General features: G+C 43.7%; 1 protein-coding gene across 3 annotated transcripts in view; it reads right to left on the reverse strand.

The window, feature by feature from the left end:
- Positions 1 to 2,326: 2,326 nt before the first annotated feature.
- Positions 2,327 to 22,541, reverse strand: part of ESRP2 (epithelial splicing regulatory protein 2) — a 162,131-nt gene continuing 141,916 nt past the window's right edge. For all 3 annotated transcript variants that reach the window (XM_033942393.1, XM_033942392.1, XM_033942395.1), the window contains one exon: positions 2,327 to 2,834. In XM_033942393.1, the coding sequence (XP_033798284.1) occupies positions 2,676 to 2,834 (159 nt within the window). In that variant the 3' untranslated portion in view covers positions 2,327 to 2,675. The remainder of the gene's footprint in view (positions 2,835 to 22,541) is intronic.

Below are 22,541 nucleotides of genomic sequence, written 5' to 3' on the forward strand. Positions count from 1 at the left end.
GCGCACAAACCTCAAACACTTATGATTTTAAAGTATTTGAGGTATGTGCAGATGAGGACAAAGCTTGCAGGAATGGGGCAGGGGCAGGAAAAGAACTTGCTGGGATGGGAAAATGAGTTCCTGCGGGGATGGGGAAAAATTTGTCCCCTTATCATTCTCTAGTGAAGATTACAGGCCTATTTCTTATCACTGTAGCATAGAGCAGGGATAGGGAACTCCGGTCCTCGAGAGCTGTATTCCAGTCGGGTTTTCAGGATTTCCCCAATGAATATGCATTGAAAGCAGTGCATGCACCTAGATCTCATGCATATTCATCGGGGAAATCCTGAAAACCCGACTGGACTGCGGCCCTCGAGGACCGACATTGGACACCCCTGAGCTAGGAGGTTCTTATGCCTTCATGTGGTCTCAGGTAAGAAATACAATAAATAGCTATGCAGGGTGGGTGCCAGGGCATTAAACACCATAGGTAAACCTTCAGCCTTGTGCTCCCCTCCCCTAATTAACTTTTATTATATTTTGATTATAATACTCAATTTTAATTGCCTCCGCTCCACCGCTTCCAGAACAGTCTTTTAAACATGCATAATCATATATCATAATAAGGACTTCCAGTGGAAAATGGCTATTTAAAACTACCACCCTTCCTCTGTCAGGATCTGATATATGGCCTTAAATTTCATAAGAACATAAGAATAGTCTTACTGGGTCAGACCAATGGTCCATCTATCCCAGCAGCCCGTCCTCACGGTGGCCAATCCAGGTCACTAGTGCCTGGCCAAAACCCAAAGAGTAGCATCATTCCATGCTACCGATCCAGGACAAGCAGTGGTTTGCCCCATGTCTTTCTCAATAACAGATTATGGACTTTTTCTCCAGGAAATTGTCCAACCCTTCTTAAAACCAGCTACACTATCATCTCTTACCACAACCTCTGGCAATGTGTTCCAGAGCTTACCTATTCTCCGAGTGAAAAAAATATTTCCTCCTATTGGTTTTAAAAGTATTTCCCTGTAACTTCGAGTGTCCTCTAGACTTTATAAATTTATGATGGATTTTTAAAAAATAAAAATCGATCCACTTGTGCTTGTTCCAACACCACTCAGAATTTTGTAGACTTCAGTCATATCTCCCGTGAGCTGTCTCTTTTCCAAGCTGAAGAATCCTAACCTTTTTAGTCTTTGTGGTCTCCATTAATTACTGCCCTAGCATTCTGATATCTCTTTTTCTTTTCTGAGCAATTCATAATGGTCTATTTGGGGGGGGGGGGGGGGTTTAACTGCAAATGCACATTTGGTTGAGAATTTCAACATACTGGCCACAACAATTCCTAGGTCAGGCTCCATCTATGGCGGTATTCAAAGCCAGACTAAAAACCCACTTATTTGAAGGTGCGTTTAAACACTGACCCAACCAACATATCTGTCATTCCCTTAATAGTTCCCCCTTTGTGTGTCTGTCATAATTAGATTGTAAGCTCTTTTGAGCAGGGACCATCTCTTGCATGTACAATGTACAGCGCTACATGTACCTGGTAGCGCTATAGAAATAATAAATTGTTGTTGTTGCTTATGCAGCAATTAAGGAGAACAATTATTTTCCTAAGCATTTCTTTTATTTATAAACAGAACAAAATAGAGCATTTATTTTTTTTCCCCCCTTTTTAAACAAAGTAGAATGCAAAATTGTACAGCAAAGACTGGTCAATGTAGATAAACATTATATGCAAGTCAGAAAGATTCTTTACATTTCTCTTCTGGTATTGCACTTTGAATTATATTTCATCAAGGCACAATTAAGGAAATTCATTCGATGCCTTTACAGCAGAGCCTTTTGGGGGTTTTTGTTTGTTTTTTTAACATAGTAAATCTGATTTAACATAACTAATTTTTAACTTGTAACATATGTACACACAAAAAAAATAACACATGCACTAATGGAATTAGATGCTAAACAAAATGTTTCTCGATATACAAATAAAGTTTTAAACATGTAAACAAATTGCATGCACATGAACTAGAGCAAATCTTTAATATCCAAAGACATTTAAATTAAAAAAAATATATATATAACTTACTAGTACACAAGGTTGATGTGCCATTCCAGTCCTAATCTGATTAAAAAGACTCTTCCTTAACGGTTTGGCAGTAAATAGGGAAGACAAAACAGATATGGCTTTCTGAATATACAAAATACAACTCCATAATATTTCAATTGGATGCATCACTGGTTGGCAAAATTTGATTAGACCCAGGGATACAGACCAGTATTTGCCTTGAGCATGACATGAGAGAAGTCGTCTCTTTCACAAGCTCTTCCTGGACACATTAAAAAAACATTTTTAGTTCATTGCTTTCTAGAATGTAAACTCATTTGTTAAAAATTTGAAGACTGATTTTTTTTTTCCCCTCCATGCTACTGTGTTGGACGTACTGCCTAGTGAGAACAAAACGCATAACTTTGGCAATCTGTAAGGAACAATGGAACTAAACTTCTGGCATTATTCATCTCACCACTTTTAAATAGGATAGCAACTTTACAGTCACCCGACACAAATTCACGTTTTAGGTTTCAAGTATTTGATGGAAGGCACATTTGACTTCAGGTGATGAGGGAAGACTAATTCACGGCAGAGTGTTCCAGTTTCAAATTTTTTTTTTTTGCCCCCCATTAAGTTAGACCAGAAAAAGATCAACTTGTCGACCTCCAAAAAGCTGTCCATGTTTCTCAGCCACAGCTTTCTTAGCCAGCCCCAAGTCTGGGAAAGTAACCAAAGCTTCTCCACTGGGTTTGCCGCTCAAGTTGTACAGAACAAGGATGGAATCTGTATGAAGCTGCACAATACACAAGACAAGAAATATTTAAAACACGAATAAAAAAGAATGATGGTCGTGCATTTCACGTGGATGTACCTCTAAGCAAAATACAAAATACTATACTGTTTGAACACATGAAAGATAACATTATGCCAAGTAATACTACATGTTGGATCATCAGCATAAACTGTGGCTCATAAATGCATTAAGGATTAGTCTGTGGACAAGAGTTCTTTACCTGGGCTTTTAGGGGACCCTCAGATAGACCCCAATTTCTTTCTATTACTTTGCAAAATATCTTTGGGTATCAGAAGATGGCACCCATGTGGTCCTGTCAAAAACCTCTCCTGAGTTGACATCTTAATCAGACCCAACAACCTACTCATTGAAATTTACTTTTGAGCAGAATTAAACTCTGTTTTATTTAACTTTTACATAAAACAAAAAGACAATTCATATTCTCTCTCAGATCATGATCACAAGAAGTCATTTTCCAGTGCAATAAGAAAATGCCCACATAATTTTAACCCCTCCTCAGAAAAATGTACTTAAGTTTTATCTGTGACACCTCCCCCCCCTCAAGATTAAGAGCCACTGCCTTAGGACAAGAGAAATCATCCATCTTGGATACTTGATATTCCAATTCTGTAACACTTGAGGGAAAAAGAAAAAAAAAAGTTTTGAAACATAGTGTAAAAAGAAATGTTTTCAAATATAATGTGACAATAAAAACAAAAACTGTGGGTACAGATGTTCTGGAGATAATTTATTAAACCGGTTGGATTTTTATCACAATATTTTTTATCATTATACTTTAATTGAATTTTCGTAGTTTTATAAGTCAGTATTTAATAAATTATCTCCAGAACATCTGTATCCACAGTTTTTGTTTTTATCGGTGGATTGTTTTCACTGTGAAAGATCATTGGGTCTCCCCATTTTTCTTTGTTGTGCTTCAAATATAAGGTACAATTATAATAGAAAAAGGTTAGAGCAGGTAAATAAGGAATGGCTCATCCCCTCTCTTTGAAATAAATAATAAGGAACATCCTTTTAAACTAAAGGATCATACATTTCCCCCTTTTACTAAGTCATAGTAGAGGTTTCTACCCTAGCCCAGGCAGCGAAATGCTCTGACGCTGATAGGAATTCTATGAATGTCAGAGCATGTAGCGCTCTGGGCCGTGGTAGAAAGTTGTACCGCAACTTAGTTAAAAAAAGAAAAAGGGGAGTAAATGTAAAACTGAAAATGTATGTTGAGTGAAAAGAAAAACCCACACTAATATGCTGTGGATTTGTTTCCAGAAGTGATGAAGGCAGTTAGCATAGCAGGTTGGAGACAAGTCTAAAGTTGCCGGGCACATTAGGGTCGAGCATGGGTTTTTACAAAACCGGTCTGATGACCGCCAACTTCTTGTGGACACCAGTTTGTAGAGAGGTGTTGATGAGAGAAAGGAAGGAGTCTACAAAAGTGTCTTTCACCACCACTAGGAGGTGTGGCGGGCTGGGGGTCAAGGTTGGAGCCAGAAGGGCAAATTGTGTCTAGTATCTCAACGAAGTCGTTGCAGGAGACAGTATTGAAGTTAGTTAGGTTCCCAGTTGTGGTTTTAGTTGTTTTGTCCGAATTGCAGGGAGACAATGTCTGTAGCACAGCGGAGTCAAGGTGTACCATATTTTGTCTACTTTGTCAGTGAAGTAGTCAAAGCATCTTGTTGTCGAGTTCAGTGTTAAGATATTGATTGTCTCCTTGTGACGTTGCGAGTATAGTATATTTTTTGTTAGTTTGAAAAGTTTTTCTGATCTATTGGAGATTTTAAGAGTTGTTCAGAGTCGTACTTTTTTAGCCTCTAGGGTGCCTATTTTATATGCAGATCTTTCCATTTGGATCTGTCACTATTAAGTCTGGATTTGTACTATTTCTGTTCCACTCTCCTTAGTTCTCTTTTCTTAGTTCTTAAGTTGTCAGTAAACCAGGGGGAGAAATATTTGCAGGGGCAGTATTTGATCTCATTGACCAGGGCCAGCTCTTCGTATAGGGATTTTACCTCAGTGTGCCAGTCCACTGAAGCTTCATCAACAGATTGAGAGTTTGGTTTTGATGTTCCTGCTAGGTTAGAAAGGCCTGTGGAGAGATTCTCTAGGTTGATTACATTGTTGTATATTATTTTATGTGGGGTTGCTTCCTGCTTGATGGTTGTTTTGTTGCATAGCTGTAGTTGAATGTGATTAAATGGTGGTCAGACTAGGGTACTGTTTGGTGGTACATGTTGGGGTTTGTGTGGTGAACGAAATGTCTTTTTGAGTAAAGACTAGGTCTAGAATGTGGCCTGCAGAGTGCATTGATGAGGGGGACCATTTGCTGGAAGCCTAGGTTTGCTAGTGAGGTCTGCCGGGGCTCCGATCTCATATGGGTAGTTTGTGAAGTTGAAGTCTCCAAGTATGATGATTTGGTTGTATGTGATGACCAGTTTGCTAAGGATAGATAGTAGGTCATCTAGGACGGTCATTAGAGAGTGTGGTGCTCTGTATATCAAGGTGAAGGTTAGGTCTCTATTGTGACCCACTGAGAAGGTGAGGCACTCTAGTGCGTTTAGTGTAATGGCATCTATCAGTCTTGGGTTGAAGTTTGGACTTAATGATGGTGGCTACTTCTCCACCTCTAGTGTCAGTGCATGAGCAAGCTATTGCTTGGTATCTTGGAGGGCACAGCATACCCAGAGTAGTTCCATCATTATCTTTGAATCAGGTTTCGGGAATTAGGAGAGTGTCCCAGTTATTGTCTGTGAAGAGGTCATTTAGTATATGTTTACAGACCTTGCATTTGCCAGTGCCATTTTGATGTTATTGGGTGGGAGTGATGGAGATAGGCTACGGTATCAGAATCTGTGTGGTAAGGATTTCCCATGGGGAAGGTGACAGATGTCACCATATTGACCCTAGCCTGTGATTACTGCTATGGGGGGGGGGGGGGAGAATACATGTTGGCAAGGAGGGTAATTTGCATTAAATAGGAATTTATTATTAGATCAAGTTTCAAGTTCAAGTTTCAAGTTTATTTAGCTCTTGATGAATCGCCTATTTCGAATTTCTAGGTGATGTACATAATATAATAAAGAAACATTAAACATAGTAACATAAAAATTCCAATAATAACTAACATGAAAAAAAGGAAAGGAGGTAAAGTTACAATAAGGGTAAAGAAAAAAGGGAAAAACAAAAGGTAGGGTAAACATTTCCAAGGCACAATTTATGAATATTTATTAAAACAAAATAGATAATTTTTGAATTTTTAAAGGTCATAAGCATCCTTAAACATATAAGTTTTTGAGAAATTTTTAAAAGCTGAAATATCCTGTTCTATTCTAATGTACTGGGGGAGGGAGTTCCACCATTGTGGACCTGCGACAGTGAACATATCTGCTCTTCTCGTTCCAATGATTTTTAAGGAAGGAACAGATAATAAATTTAAGTAGGATGAAAGTAAAGATCGTTGGGGTTTGTATGGGATCAGCGATTTAGATATGAATTGCACTATACAGAGATGAGCACTATACAGCAAGGTCAAATGTCTCCAGATGAAAATACTACATTGTGTAAGGGGGGGAGGGTCGTTTGGTACAGTAAAAATGGATTTGACTTAATTTTTCTTAGTGGAAAATTTCTCACCAAGGAGAATGTTCAACAGGTCCAGTATACTAAAACCTTCACATTTTTTGATTTCAGTATTACAATATATAAGGCCATTAGTCTCGGCTGATTAGTTACATGATCTTAAAACTTGAACCTGTAGCACAGGATAAACACCCCCCTCCCCCCCCAATATTTACTTTTATTTAGGTAATAAAACAAACAATCTATGAAAGTCCTTTGAAAATTCAATAGTATGAGATCCTTGTCTGAATTCCCTGTGCTTCTGCTTTAAACCAACAGCATAATACTTCGGCTCTAACCTAAATAGTAGGCAAGACGACACTGATCTGTGCAAGTTCTGGCCTTCTCGGGAAAGTAACAGAAGCCAATAGAACAGACTTGTCCAAGTTTAGTCTTTTTGGACTGCAAGCAGACCAGTTTTAAGACTATCCATAATGGAATATGAATGAAGAGATCTGCATACAATGAATATAGAAGGCATGCACATCTTTCTCATGCATATTCATTAGGGATATCCTGAAAACCTGGTCTGTTTGCAGCCCTTGAGGACTGAACTTGGACAAGCCTGTGAAAGTACACGTTAGAACAGGGGTGTCAAAGTCCCTCCTCGAGGGCCGCAATTCAGTCGGGTTTTCAGGATTTCCCAAATGAATATGCATGAGATCTATTTGCATGCACTGCTTTCATTGTATGCTAATGGATCTCATGCATATTTCATTGGGGAAACCCTGAAAACCCGATTGGATTGCGGCACTCGAGAAGGGACTTTGACACCCCTGTGTTAGAACAAAAGAATGTCTAGTAAAGTCAGTGGGGAAAAATGGGTAGCAGCAAGAAACCTCCTGATTTAAACAGGAACTCCTCTATAGGTAGTTCCCAGATTATGAACATCCAACTTCAGTCAGACTCGTAATTATGAACGGGGTTCCTGCTTGCCCTTTCCATGTCCAAACACGCCTCTCTCCCTCCCTCTATTCTGTGTCCCAAGTTCGTGTCCCCCTCTCATGGGTCCGAACTTGTGTTCTGGCTGGCTTCCTCCTGCTGCCTTCCAGCTGCACTTGTTTCTCTTTGCAAAGGTGCAGGCAGCGGCTTCTACATGAAGCTCCCTCTGATGTCACGCAGCTCCTGATTGGATAAGGCCTGACTTAGTGCAGGAAGAGGCGGTTGGAGCATACCAGCGGCAAAAAGGGCAAACAAAATGCTAGGAACGATAAAGAAGGGGATCACGAACAGATCAGAGAAGGTTATCATGCCGCTGTAACGGGCCATGGTGCGCCCTCACCTGGAGTAATGCGTCTAGCACTGGTCGCCGTACATGAAGAAGGACACGGTACTACTCAAAAGGGTCCAGAGAGGAGCGACTAAGATGGTTAAGGGGTTGGAGGAGCTGCCGTATAGCGAAAGATTAGAGAAACTGGGCCTCTTCTCCCTCAAACAGAGGAGATTAAGAGGGGACATGATCGAAACATTCAAGGTACTGAAGGGGATAGACTTAGTAGATAAGGACAGGCTGTTCACCCTCTCCAAGGTAGGGAGAACGAGAGGGCACTCTCTAAAGTTGAAAGGGGATAGATTCCGTACAAATGCAAGGAAGTTCTTCTTCACCCAGAGAGTGGTAGAAAGCTGGAATGCTCTTCTGGAGGCTGTTACAGGGGAAAACACCCTCAAGGGAATTAAAAACAAAGTTAGACAAGTTTCTGCTGAACAAGAACGTGCGCTGGTAGGGCTAGTCTCGGTTAGGGTGCTGGTCTTTGACCAGAGGGCCGCCGCGTGAGCGGACTGCTGGGCATGATGGACCACTGGTCTGGCCCAGCAGCGGCAGTTCTTATGTTATGTTCTCTCCTGCTGCCCTTTTCAGGCTCCCCCATGAAAAACTGTATTTGCAGTTTTTCGAGATTCGCGGGGGTTCCTGGAATGGAACCCCCACGAATATCGGGGGAGTACTGTATGTATAGATAGATAGATATAGTATACTGTACAGGAGAACATAAATACACACAGATTCTCACAATACAACACCCAGCTGGAAGCCTGCAAACTGTTACTCAGGCTAGTATATTAACAGACAATAGGTTGAGATTGAAGTCAGCAGAACTGGACCCCATGAATGTTTCTGACCTGTCTGGATATACGAGGATGGAGGTCCCTCTTCTGTATTCTTTCTAAGGCCCAAATTCACTAAGCCAGTGATTCCCAACCCTGTCCTGGAGGAACACCAGGCCAATCGGGTTTTCAGGCTAGCCCTAATGAATATGCATGAGAGAGATTTGCATATGATGGAAGTGATAGGCATGCAAATTTGCTTCATGCATATTCATTAGGGCTAGCCTGAAAACCCAATTGGCCTGGTGTTCCTCCAGGACAGGGTTGGGAACCACTGCACTAAGCAAACCGATCGGTTTGCGAGCCCTTTGTGACCAAATTTTCCTCCAACCCCATTCACTGAAGCCTGTAGCCATCCTTCCATGCAAATTAGCAAAACCCAATGCAAAATAGCCAAGCAATTGATTCACTAACAATTGCTTGGCTATTTCGAATTGGGTTTTACTATTGACAAACCAGACTGCTGCAGGCCTGTCGGTAACTGAGTTACTGACAAGCAGGTCTGTCAAAAAAATGTGACAACCCCCCTCCCCCCCCCCGAAAAAAAAGCAGGAGGGATGCCAACTCCCTCCTGCTATTGGCAATTTAAAAAAAAAACCCAACCCCCCCTATGCTGCCGTCCCCTTCCCACACGAATATGGCAGGAGGGATGCCAATTCTCCCTCCTGCTGCCTGCCCCCCCCCCCAGCACAGCCCCAAAAAGTTGGGAGCAGGAGGGGTCCTCAGTCAAACCCTGCTCCTCCAGGTCCAGCGACACATCTGCTGAGCCTTAGGCTGCGCCCCGGTACAACATTTGATGCACAGGGGGAGCCTAAGGCCCTGATTAGCTGAGGTGCCTCGGGTTCCTCCCCCCCTTGGGCGGGGCCTGAGGCGCCTGAGCCAATCAGGGACTTCCTTAGGGCTGAGCCTTAACAAGTCCCTGATTGGCTCAGCGCCTTCCAACGGGGAGGAACCCGAGGCGCCTCAGCCAATCAAGGCCTTAGGCCCCTACCCGTGCATCAAATGATGCGCTGGGGCGTGGCCGAAGGCCACTATTGCGCAACAGCCGGCGGGGGTGCAGGAGGGACAGGGCACCCCCTCCTGCTCCCAAAGAGGAGCCTTGCCCTAAGGAGCAAGAGGGACTGGGCACCCCTCTGCTCCCAACAATTTAAAAAGGTACACAAGGCAGGTGGACCAGTCATGGATGAGGCAGTGGGGCCAGTCGGGGTTAATTCAGGGGGGGGGGGGATCTGGCTGGGCTGGGGTGTCGGGCTACTTCAGACTTTCCTGCCTGCCCTGCCCTGATGCCCCGCAGTGCAGGCCCACTTTAAAACCACAGGCTTGCACTGCAGGGAATGGCGGCAGAGAGCAGGCAAGAGAGATCAGAGCAGGGCAGGCAGGAGAGATTGGGGGGGGGGGGGGTGTCCAGCAGGGTCGGTGCGTGGGGCTAGTGTAGGCTCTCCTGCCTGCCCTGCTATGCCCCGGTCTCTCTTCCCTGCTCGCCGGACTCTCCTGCTCTCTGCTGCCATCCCCCGCAGTGAAGGCCTGCTTTAAAACCATGGGCTTGCACTGCAGGGAACGGCGGCAGAGAGCAGGAGAGTCTGGGAGCAGACAAGAGAAATCTGGGCAGAGCAGGGCAGGCAGGAGAGATCGGGGCTGAGCCCTGACAGCAGTGACAGGAGGCTACTTCTTCTGTCACTACTGTCAAGGTGTGCACATGAGCGGGGATCGCTCTCTACTGATTCTGGCAGTGGGTAGGGGGCATGTTAATGATCGTCCCCATTTGCATGCGTGCCTTTACTGAATTCGTCGGCCGGCATGCAAATGGAAATGGATCGTGCACGGTTTGGAGGTTTAGTGAATTTGGGCCAAAATCACACAAAGGGGAAGTTGGTTATACTCGTGAATTTTATCAAGGCACCCTACCCTCAAACCCTGTGGTTCACAAATATCTTAAGGCTAAAAGATATTTTTCACATCTGCAGGACTGTCACCAATAGATCCTAATCAGTGATACAGCACCAGAGCACAGATACCCTGGGGCTCAGCTACTTTCCACAGAGCTGTAAATTAATCTAATCAGAGATTTAATCTTCCTGTCTGCTCCCACAGTAGACAATAAAAATAAGAACATGTTTAACCCCTGCCACTCCCGTGTGGTAACGTTTAAAACTATTTTCATTAATTGGAAGGAATTTTTTAAATTAGAATACAATACGTGGTGGAATATACTATGTCTGTATACATTACATTAGGGATTTCTATTCCGCCATTACCTTGCAGTTCAAGGGAAAGGGGATAGAGGGGTATAGATAGAGGATTACTGCACAGGTCCTGGACCTGTTGGGCCGCCGTGTGAGTGGACTGCTGGGCACGATGGACCTCGGGTCTGACCCAGCAGAGGCATTGCTTATGTTCTTATGTTATCAAAGATGTATTACAACAAGAACTTACTAAAAAAAAAAAAAAAAGTTTGGACATTTTCAAAGAGAGTAAGAAATGTGTATGGTTATTTGTTTGGGTAGTTGGCTTTAGTGAGAGGTGGTGATTGAAACTTGTGGTGTTTCTTTTTTCAGGGCTTTCTTGAAGAGTATGGTCTTTATTTCTTTTCTAAAAGTCTTGTAGTCGAGGAATGCCATCAGTAGATTGGCGATTTGATTGTCTAGTTTGGCTGCTTGAGTGGCCAGGAGGCCATCATATAGTTTTTTCTGTTTGACCTCCTTAATTGGGGGGTATGAGAAAGGGGTGTGAGTTTTCCTATGTCTGGTTGAGGTGTTGTGGATGAGGCGGTTATTCAGGTAGATTGGACTGTCTCCGTATAAAGTGTTAAATAGTAGACAGTAGAATTTAAATTGTATTCTTGCTGGTATTGGAAGCCAATGTGATTTGAGATATGCTTCTGTAATGTGGTCATGTTTCTTCAATGAGTAGATGAGTCTTAGTACTATATTTTGGATAGTTTGTAGTTGTTTTGTTATAGTTTGGTATAGTAAGTATGAGACGATTTATGTAATTAAATGTGGTAATTTAGAGACATTTAGGCACGTATGGGAATGTTTATTGAAACTTAATGATTAATGTACAGTATTATGCTTAATTTGGATTTATGTTATGTTATGACATCCTATGACTGTTTTATGCATTTGCATTTTTTGTATTTTATTTGATATATTGTATCTTTATAAATTTTTAAAAATTCAATAAATTATTTAATGATAAAAAATTTCTGTGTTATTTGAAAAAATAAATTGCAAGAATCTCATATACATTAGGCATAGATGAAATAAATGTATTGTTTCATTACCATAATTTTATTTTGTTGTGCTATAGCAGGGGTGGGTAACTCCAGCCCTCAAGGGCCAGAATCCAGTCGAGTTTTCAAGATTTCCCCCAATGAATATGCATGCACTGCTTTCAATGCATATTCATTGGGGAAATCCTGAAAACCTGACTGGTCCTTCCAAACATCAAACTGGCAAGCGTGCAACTGCACATTTATTCATCCATCACCCTGAGCTCCCCATACCCACTTCCTGAGAGAGAGCAGCAATCTTTAAAAGAGAACAAGTCAAAGAGTGAGGAAGACATTGGATAGTATGGGTTTTTCTCATCAACTGCACCACTGATATTGTAAGCTGGATCTACAAACCAAAAAGACCTCAACGACTTGATCAGAAATCTTGATCTCACCAAGCCCAATGTTGAGCTTTTGACATCTACACTGAGGCAACTGAAATTACCTGTAATCCAAAAGAGTGGTATCTCTTCTTTAGCAGCAGCTCATTCAGGCGCATCAAAGCCATGATGTTCCATACAGGAACAAGTACCCGTCTCTTCCACTGGCTCACTCAGTGCATCTCAAAGAGAATTACAACAGCATCAACACCTTACTAGGTGTTAACGTATGATGAGTACGACTGGGAGGTCATCTGAGACTTCAAAATGATGGCATTCCTAATGGGTATCCAAGGCGGTTTTACCAAGTTGTCCTGCTATCTCTGCCTTTGGGATAGCAGAGACACAAAGGTGCACTATCAGAGGCAGAAATAGCAACAGTGGACAGAGTTCTCTGTGAGGAGAAACATCAAATGAGAATCACTGGTCGATCCCAGAAAGTGCTGATGCTACCATTGCACATCAAATTGGGTCTAATGAAAAAATTTGTCAGAACTCTAGATAAGGAGTTGGCAGCCTTTAAGTAAGTACCTTCAAGACATCTTCTCTAATCTGTCGAGGCAAAGGTCAAAGCTGGTGTCTTCGTCAGAGCACAGATAGAGATGATCCTGGAGTGCAAATAATTTCCCAAGAAGTTAACTAGGAAGGAGAAAGAGGCTTGGAAAAACTTTGTCAAAGTGGTTCATGGCTTCCTGGGTAATCACAAGTTCAAAAACTATATAGAGTTGTTTGAGAATCTGGTGAGGAATTACAGTAAAATGGGCTGTAGAATCTCTCTTAAAGTCCATATCCTTGATGCTCATCTTGAGACATTTAAGATCATCATACTCAGAAGAGTAAGGTGTGCACTTCAAACAAGGATATTCTGGACATCGAACACCAGTTCCGAAGACAATATAATGAGAACATGATGGAAGATTATATCTGGGGGCTGGTTTGTAAAACTGACTTATAATATAATCACAAATCTCAAAAATCTCTACTCACTTCTAAATTTTCTGTAATCAACTTTGTATAACTTCAATACAAATACATGTTAATTGTAACATATAGTAACATAGTAACATAGTAGATGACGGCAGATAAAGACCCGAATGGTCCATCCAGTCTGCCCAACCTGATTCAATTTAAATTTTTATTTTATTTTTTTAAATTTTTCTTCTTAGCTATTTCTGGGCAAGAATCCAAAGCTTTACCCGGTAATGTGCTTGGGTTCCAACTGCCAAAATCTCTGTTAAGACTTACTCCAGCCCATCTACACCCTCCCAGCCATTGAAGCCCTCCCCTGCCCATCCTCCACCAAACGGCCATACACAGACACAGACCGTGCAAGTCTGCCCAGTAACTGGCCTAGTTCAATATTTAATATTATTTTCTGATTCTAAATCTTCTGTGTTCATCCCACGCTTCTTTGAACTCAGTCACAGTTTTACTCTACACCACCTCTCTCGGGAGCGCATTCCAGGCATCCACTACCCTCTCCGTGAAGTAGAATTTCCTAACATTGCCCCTGAATCTACCACCCCTCAACCTCAAATTATGTCCTCTGGTTTTACCATTTTCCTTTCTCTGGAAAGATTTTGTTCTACGTTAATACCCTTCACGTATTTGAACGTCTGAATCATATCTCCCCTGTCTCTCCTTTCCTCTAGGGTATACATATTCAGGGCTTCCAGTCTCTCCTCATACGTCTTCTGGCGCAAGCCTCCTATCATTTTCGTCGCCCTCCTCTGGACCGCCTCAAGTCTTCTTACGTCTTTCGCCAGATACGGTCTCCAAAACTGAACACAATACTCCAAGTGGGGCCTCACCAATGACCTGTACAGGGGCATCAACACCTTCTTCCTTCTACTAACTACGCCTCTCTTTATACAGCCCAGCATTCTTCTGGCAGCAGCCACTGCCTTGTCACACTGTTTTTTCGCCTTTAGATCTTCGGACACTATCACCCCAAGGTCCCTCTCCCCGTCCGTGCATATCAGCTTCTCTCCTCCCAGCATATACAGTTCCTTCCTATTATTAATCCCCAAATGCATTACTCTGCATTTCTTTGCATTGAATTTTAGTTGCCAGGCATTAGACCATTCCTCTAACTTTTGCAGATCCTTTTTCATATTTTCCACTCCCTCTTCGGTGTCTACTCTGTTACAAATCTTGGTATCATCTGCAAAAAGGCACACTTTTCCTTCTAACCCTTCAGCAATGTCACTCACATACATATTGAACAGGATTGGCCCCAGCACCGAACCCTGAGGGGCTCCACTAGTCACCTTTCCTTCCTTCGAGCGACTTCCATTAACCACCACCCTCTGGCGTCTGTCCGACAGCCAGTTTCTGACCCAGTTCACCACTTTGGGTCCTAACTTCAGCCCTTCAAGTTTGTTCAACAGCCTCCTATGAGGAACTGTATCAAAGGCTTTGCTGAAATCCAAGTAAATTACATCTAGCATATGTCCTCAATCCAGCTCTCTGGTCACCCAATCAAAAAATTCAATCAGGTTCGTTTGGCACGATTTACCTTTTGTAAAGCCATGTTGCCTCGGATCCTGTAACCCATTAGATTCAAGGAAGTACACTATCCTTTCTTTCAGCAACACTTCCATTATTTTTCCAACAACTGAAGTGAGGCTCACCGGCCTGTAGTTTCCTGCTTCATCCCTGTGACCACTTTTATGAATAGGGACCACATCCGCTCTCCTCCAATCCCCAGGAATCACTCCCATCTCCAGAGATTTGTTGAACAAGTCTTTAATAGGACTCGCCAGAACCTCTCTGAGCTCCCTTAGTATCCTGGGATGGATCCCGTCTGGTCCCATCACTTTGTCCACCTTCAGTTTTTCAAGTTGCTCATAAAATTGTGATTTATATGTGGTTTTAAATATGAGTAGATTGCAAAATTTGATTATCTTGGTCACAAAAGTAAGGTTTTATGGAAATAACAGACTTTTTAGGCATCAGCAATTAGGAAAATTACACTTGCCACCAGGAAAATCGTGTAACATTGTTATTTACAATTTAAATATGTTAAGCATTTCTTGTATTGTTTTTAAAAAAAATTTTCTTCAATAAAATTTCACAGAAAGGCAAAATTTATATACATATAAATATTTATATATATAAATAAATATATATATATTTATAGTTGTTTTCGTATACCACTTCGGGCCCACTTTTAAGGACAGAAGTGGTATAGAAACGAGAGTATTAGAACAGAATTCTATATCTATGCTGATGATATGCAACTGCTCATATGCATTGAACCAGATCTACGCATACCTACAGCTTTGAAGAAATTGACTGCCTGTAACTGCAACTTAGAAATGGGAAACACACAACAAACTCTGCCTAAGCCCACACAAAACAGAGGTTTTTTGGGGGGGTACCTAACACAAGTGGACAAATACCTTTTGGGAAGTATGAACTCCCCCTACAATCACAGCTCAGAAGCCTTGGTATTCCGATACTTATCACTCACTCTGATCCTGTAAATTCAAACCACCTTTAAAAATTATCACCTGCAGCACCTACAAATTCTCTCTCAATATATTGAAAAGGCAAGTGACCATAGTGGTCCATGCCACATCATGACTAGACGACTGTAAAGCACAGTTACTTACCGTAACAGGTGTTATCCAGGGACAGCAGGCAGATATTCTTGACTGATGGGTGACGGCACCGACGGAGCCCCAGTACGGATGATTTTAGAGTGATTGCACTCTAAGAACTTTAGAAAGTTCTAGCTAGGCCGCACCGCGCGTGCGCGAGTGCCTTCCCACCCGACAGAGGCGCGCGGTTCCCAGTTAAGATAAGCCAGCTAAGAAGCCAACCCGGGGAGGTGGATGGGACGCAAGAATATCTGCCTGCTGTCCCTGGATAACACCTGTTACGGTAAGTAACTGTGCTTTATCCCAGGACAAGCAGGCAGCATATTCTTGACTGATGGGTGACCTCCAAGCTAACAAAAAGAGGGATGGAGGGAAGGTTGGCCATTAGGAAAACAAATTTTGCAAAACAGATTGGCCGAAGTGTCCATCCCGTCTGGAGAATGCGTCCAGACAATAGTAAGATGTGAAAGTATGAACTGAGGACCAAGTAGCAGCCTTGCAGATTTCCTCAATAGGAGTGGAACGGAGGAAAGCTACAGATGCTGCCATAGCTCTAACTTTGTGGCCCGTGACAGAACCTTCCAGTGTCAGGCCCGACTGAGCATAACAGAATGAAACGCAAGCAGCAAGCCAATTGGATAGGGTGCGTTTAGATACAGGATGACCAAACTTATTAGGATCAAAAGACAAAAACAGTTGAGGAGATGATCTGTGAGGTTTCGTGCGTTCAAGATAGTAAGCCAAAGCACGTTTACAGTCCAAGGTATGCAAAGCCTGTTCACCTGGATGAGAATGAGGCTTTGGAAAAAATACAGGTAGGATAATGGACTGATTAAGATGAAAGTCAGACACAACCTTAGGGAGAAACTTTGGATGTGTACGGAGAACCACCTTATCATGGTGAAAAACAGTGAAAGGTGGATCGGCCACTAGTGCATACAACTCACTGACTCTCCTGGCAAAAGTGATAGCTATTAGGAAGACCACTTTCCAAGTGAGAAATTTGAAATGTGCTGTGGCCAAAGGTTCAAAAGGAGGCTTCATCAAAGTGGAAAGAACCACATTGAGATCCCAAACCACAGGAGGGGGCTTGAGAGGTGGTTTCACATTGAAAAGGCCCCTCATGAATCTAGAAACCAAAGGATGAGCCGAGAGGGGTTTTCCATGAACTGGCTCATGAAAGGCAGTAATGGCACTAAGATGAACTCTGATAGAAGTGGATTTGAGGCCAGAGTCAGACAAGGAAAGAAGATAGTCCAACACCAGTCCCACTGCTAGAGACATGGGATTATGGTGATGTAAGAGGCACCAGGAAGAAAACCGAGACCACTTCTGTTGATAGCACTGAAGAGTGGCCGTTTCCTGGAAGCATCAATGATAGAACGGACAGGCTGAGAAAGGAGTGAATGAGACGAAGTCAGCCCGAGAGAAACCAAGCTGTCAGGTGCAGAGATTGTAAGTTGGGATGCAGAAGAGACTGTTGATGCTGAGTAAGCAGAGAAGGAAACAGTGGAAGAGGTATGGGTTCCCTGTAACTGAGTTGAATTAGAAGGGAGAACCAATGTTGCCTGGGCCACCGTGGAGCGATGAGAATCATGGTGGCTCGTTCCCTCTTGAGCTTGAACAAAGTCCGCAGCATGAGCGGTAGAGGGGGAAATGCATATAGGAAGAGATTGGTTCAATCCAGAAGAAATGCATCGGGCGCCAGACGGTGAGGAGAGTAGAGTCTGGAGCAAAACAGGGGCAGCTGATGATTGCGAGGAGCTGCGAAAAGGTCCACTTGAGGAGTGCCCCATTGAGCGAAAATGGACTGAAGAGTCGTGGGATCGAGAGTCCATTCGTGAGGTTGGAGAATTCTGCTGAGATTGTCCGCTAAGGAATTCTGTTCCCCTTGAATGTAGACAGCCTTCAGGAATAAGTGACGAGCTGTGGCCCAAGACCAAATCCGTTGGGCTTCCTGACATAACAGGCGAGAGCCCGTCCCTCCCTGTTTGTTGATGTAGTACATTGCAACTTGATTGTCTGTGCAAATGAGTAGTACTTGAGGAAAGAGAAGATGTTGAAATGCCTTGAGGGCATAAAACATCGCTCGGAGTTCCAGGAAATTGATGTGGTGTTTCTTTTCCTGGGTAGTCCAAAACCCCTCAGTTTGGAACTTGTTCAAGTGAGCTCCCCAGGCATAGGGGGAGGAATCTGTGGTGATGACTAGTTGATGAGGAGGTAGATGGAACAGCAGACCTCTGGATAGATTTGAAGATGTCAACCACCAAAGAAGCGACTGTCGAAGAGACGAGGTCACAGATATGTGTTGTGAACAAGGATCCGTCGCTTGGGACCACTGGTTCGCTAATGTCCATTGAGGAGTACGCAGGTGGAGACGTGCGAAGGGGGTGACATGTACCCCAATAGCACCATCATGTGATTCGCAGAAATGGTAATCTGTTGAAACACCTGTCGACAGAGATGAAGGATGGTCTGAAGGCGGTTGGATGGAAGGAACGCCCGCATCAGAACAGTGTCCAGAATGGCTCCAATGAATTGAAGTCGCTGGGTTGGAATGAGGTGCGACTTGGGTAGATTGATTTTGAAACCCAATAGTCGAAGGAAGTGAATGGTCTGGCTGGTGGCAAGTGGAGAGTGGTGGAGAGTGAGCCTTGATCAGCCAGTCGTCCAAGTAAGGGAAGACTTGAAAATTGTGAGAGCGGAGATAGGCCGCTACTACAATCAGACACTTGGTGAATACCCTGGGAGAGGAGGCCAGACCGAAGGGTAGCACTTTGTACTGATAATGGTTTTGATTGATGAGAAAACGTAGATATTGCCTGGATGCCAGATGGATAGGAATATGTGTGTAAGCCTCTTTTAGATCGAGGGAGCATAGCCAGTCGCCCTGAGAGAGTAGAGGGTAGAGGGTGGCAAGAGAGAGCATTTTGAACTTTTCCTTGACCAAGCATTTGTTGAGATCTCCGAGATCTAATATAGGTCTGAGGTCTCCGGTCTTTTTGGGAACTAGAAAGTACCGGGAGTAAAAACCCTGACCTCTCTGATCTTGAGGAACTTCTTTGATGGCGTTGAGAAGAAGGAGGGATTGAACCTCTTGAGCTAGAAGGAGGGACTGAGACTTGTTGGAAGCAGACTCTTTTGGCAGGCCTAATGGCGGAAGAGTCTGAAAATTGAGGGAGTAGCCATGGGCTATGATAGAGAGCACCCACTGGTCGGTGGTGATAACTTCCCATCGAGTTAGAAAAATGTTTAGTCGACCTCCTATAGGTTGCGGAAGAGGACATGAGGGAGGAAGACTGGCAATGCCCTGGAGAAGCGAGTCAAAAGGGCTGAGTCGGTTTAGGCTGAGCAACAGGCTTCATGGCAGGCGGCTGTTGTTGGTGAGCCTGTTGTTGTTGCTGCCTTTGCCTCAGAGGCTGAGGAGGATGAGGCTGAATCGGCCGAGCAGAAAAACGCCTCTGATAGGACGTCTGCTGCCTGAAAGGACGAGGAGAAGGGGGTTTCTTTTTGGTTTTCAATAAAGTATCCCACCTTATCTCATGAGCAGAAAGCTTCTGAGTGGTGGAATCCAGAGATTCTCCAAACAGCTCATCACCCAGGCAGGGAGCATTGGCTAGGCGGTCCTGGTGGTTCACATCAAGGTCTGAGACGCGAAGCCAGGCCAATCGTCTCATCGCTACAGCCATAGCAGTAGCTCGGGAGGTCAGTTCAAAAGTGTCATAGATGGAACGGACCATAAACTTCCTGAGTTGCAAGAGACTGGCAGTGCATTGTTGAAAAGCTTGCGGTCAGGAATATATTTTTCAAAAGAGGCCATCTGCTGGATAAGATGTGTCAGGTAAAAGGAAAAGTGAAACGCATAGTTACCTGAACGGTTGGCCAACATAGCATTTTGGTAGAGTCATTTACCAAATTTATCCATGGCCTTGCCTGCTCTGCCAGGAGGGACAGAGGCATATACACTAGAGCCTACAGATTTTTTGAGGGTTGACTCCACCAGCAGAGATTCATGTGGAAGCTGAGGTTTGTCAAACCCTGGGATAGAAATAACTTTATAAAGTGATTCCAATTTTCTTGGAGCTCCTGGAATAGTAAGAGGAGTTTCCAAATTTTTGTAAAAAGTTTCCTGTAAGATATCATGAAGGGGTAACTTTAAAAATTCTTTGGGAGGTTGGTCAAAGTCCAAAGCCTCTAGGAATGCTTTTGACTTTTTAGAATCAGACTCCAAGGGGAGAGAAAGGGTGTCCGACATCTCCTTCAGAAATTTAGTGAAGGAAGAGTGCTCTGGCTTACTAGCAGGATCCTGCACCGATGGGTCAGCCTCATCCGAAGAAAAATCCTCCTCGGTACCGAGGGGATCATCGGAGTCATCCCATAAATCAGGGTCCCGTACCGATGGAAGATGGCCCTGAGACAAAGGAGTAGAGGAGTCGGTATGCCTGGTTTTGCGTACCGATTTGCCTGAACGCATCAACACCGTACCCGGTGACTGTAAAACGGGACGGGTGTCAGAGAGTGGTACCGGATCAGAGGCCGAGTGAGCCGTACGTCGAAGAGACTTCAGCTCTGCCGATAAAACAGGCATAGAAATGGAAGAGGCAGATTTAAGCGGTGCCGAGAACGTCAATGCCGATAACATAGGCTGGTCGACTATCGGTACCGCAGGCTCAGTGGGTACAGACACCGGAAGGTTCGGAGTTAGCAGAGCCGGGAGCAGGTGTTGCAATTGCTCCTTAAGCTGGACCTGAAGGATGGAGGCTATACGCTCATCCAGAGACGGTCCCGATGGCACCGGTACCGCTTTTTTCTTGCTCGGTACCTGCGGTGCCGCTCGACGCTCAGGCGAAGTCGATGCCGATGAAGAGGCAGTGATTTCTATGGGAGCGGAGCGTTTGCGGGGCCGGCGCGCAGTCTGCAGGACTTGGCTCACTGCTTGTTCGACTGGCGGGCCAAGGACAGAGGGGATGGCTTCTTAGCCGGCTTACCTGAAGGGTGCGAAACCGAAGAGACCTCTTGCGGTGTCGAAACCACCGGTGCCGATTTGGAGGAAGTCACCGGAGTCGACGCCGGTGGAACTTCCATAGCTGCACCGAACAGAATCCGCTGTTGAATTTGGCGGTTCTTCAAAGTTCTCTTTTGAAGAGAACTACAGCGGGTGCACATTTCTGCCCTATGGTCCGGACCCAAACACTGAAGGCACCACTTGTGCGGGTCGGATAAAGAAATAGGGCGTGCACACCGCTGACACTTCTTAAAACCTGGTGAAGGGGGCATGAAGGGAAAAACGGCAGTAGCAAAATAGAAGCCCGAGGCTTCGATGGTGCCAACAGGCCCTGCCGGGGCCGACCGAAAAAAGTCGAAAAAAATAGACTTTTTTTTTTTTTTTAGGAAAATAAGAAAAGAATAAAAAGTGAAGAAATTCACAAGAAAAATTACGCGAGCGGGAAGGCGAAAAGAGAGTCCAACAGACGTTGGAAACACGCGTCTTCTTAGCTCCGCGGAAACTAAGAAACTGGGACCGCGTGCCTCTGTCGGGCGGGAAGGTACACGCGCACGCGCGGTGCGGCCTAGCTAGAACTTTCTAAAGTTCTTAGAGTGCAATCACTCTAAAATCGTCCGTACCGGGGTTACGTCGGTGCCGTCACCCATCAGTCAAGAATATGCTGCCTGCTTGTCCTGGGATAATGCCCTATATGTGGGTCAAACAAGAAGGCTTCCATCAGCGCCAACTAATGCAGAATGTTGCAGCACAACTGATAGCGGTATGACATCACAACACCCTTCCTGCAAAAGCTACATTGGCTACCAGTACCTTACAGGACAAAATTTAAAACTGTTTTTTTTAGGTCCTCAGACAAAATAGGCCAGAGTACTTAAAAAATAAGTTAGTTCCATTGTACACCTTTGAGACCTCTTAAGGTTCCCCTCAAGGAGCATCACTATCTGTACCCTCATGAAAAGAGAGTTTATGTTGCAATACGTGCCAGTGAGTCTTATCAGGAGTAGACACCACCCCCCCGGCATTCTGGAACTTACTTCCAGGGGGCTATGTTTAACTCAAGACTACCTCTACTTCAAGAAGCAGGTAAAAGCCTGGCCCTTCTAGTCCTTAGTGGAACCCAGTATTTGGGAGATCTAAAATAGTTCTCTTGTTGGTTCTTGACCAGCTGCTTTTTGAAGCACTATTTATGTCATTTATAAACTTTACCTCTTATGTTCTTATATTTTGTTCACATTTACAAAGTTTATATTTGAATACGCAAGCCCAATATCTCAAATAAACTAGAAAAATATGAAGGAAACAGATGAGAGCACCAGTTCTATCATAATATTAACTACTGAATGATTTTGGTCTTAAAATCTTTTGAAATATCAGAAGGGTGATCATTAGGTAAGGAAGTCTGTTATTTTCTCCTATTCAAAAACATCCTGCATCTACTAAAAAAAACAGTTCACATCTTTCATACCTACATTTGACCAGGAGAAATCTGTACTGGGCCAAAACTATCCCGAGCTAGAGTCAACCCTGCAGCTCAGTGAAGCTGCTACATTTTTACATGCTGGAGGGACCCAAGTTCAGTTTTAGGGTCAGGGTTTCTACTTCATTGTCTCTATTTCCAACTAGCCTTGGAGAAGCAGTTGTCACAGTTTTAGCAATTAACTACCAGTCTAAATTATCCAGTATATGATGCATACAGCTTACCAAAAT

Source organism: Geotrypetes seraphini, chromosome 4, assembly GCF_902459505.1.
Source record: "Geotrypetes seraphini chromosome 4, aGeoSer1.1, whole genome shotgun sequence".
Taxonomy (NCBI): domain Eukaryota; kingdom Metazoa; phylum Chordata; class Amphibia; order Gymnophiona; family Dermophiidae; genus Geotrypetes; species Geotrypetes seraphini.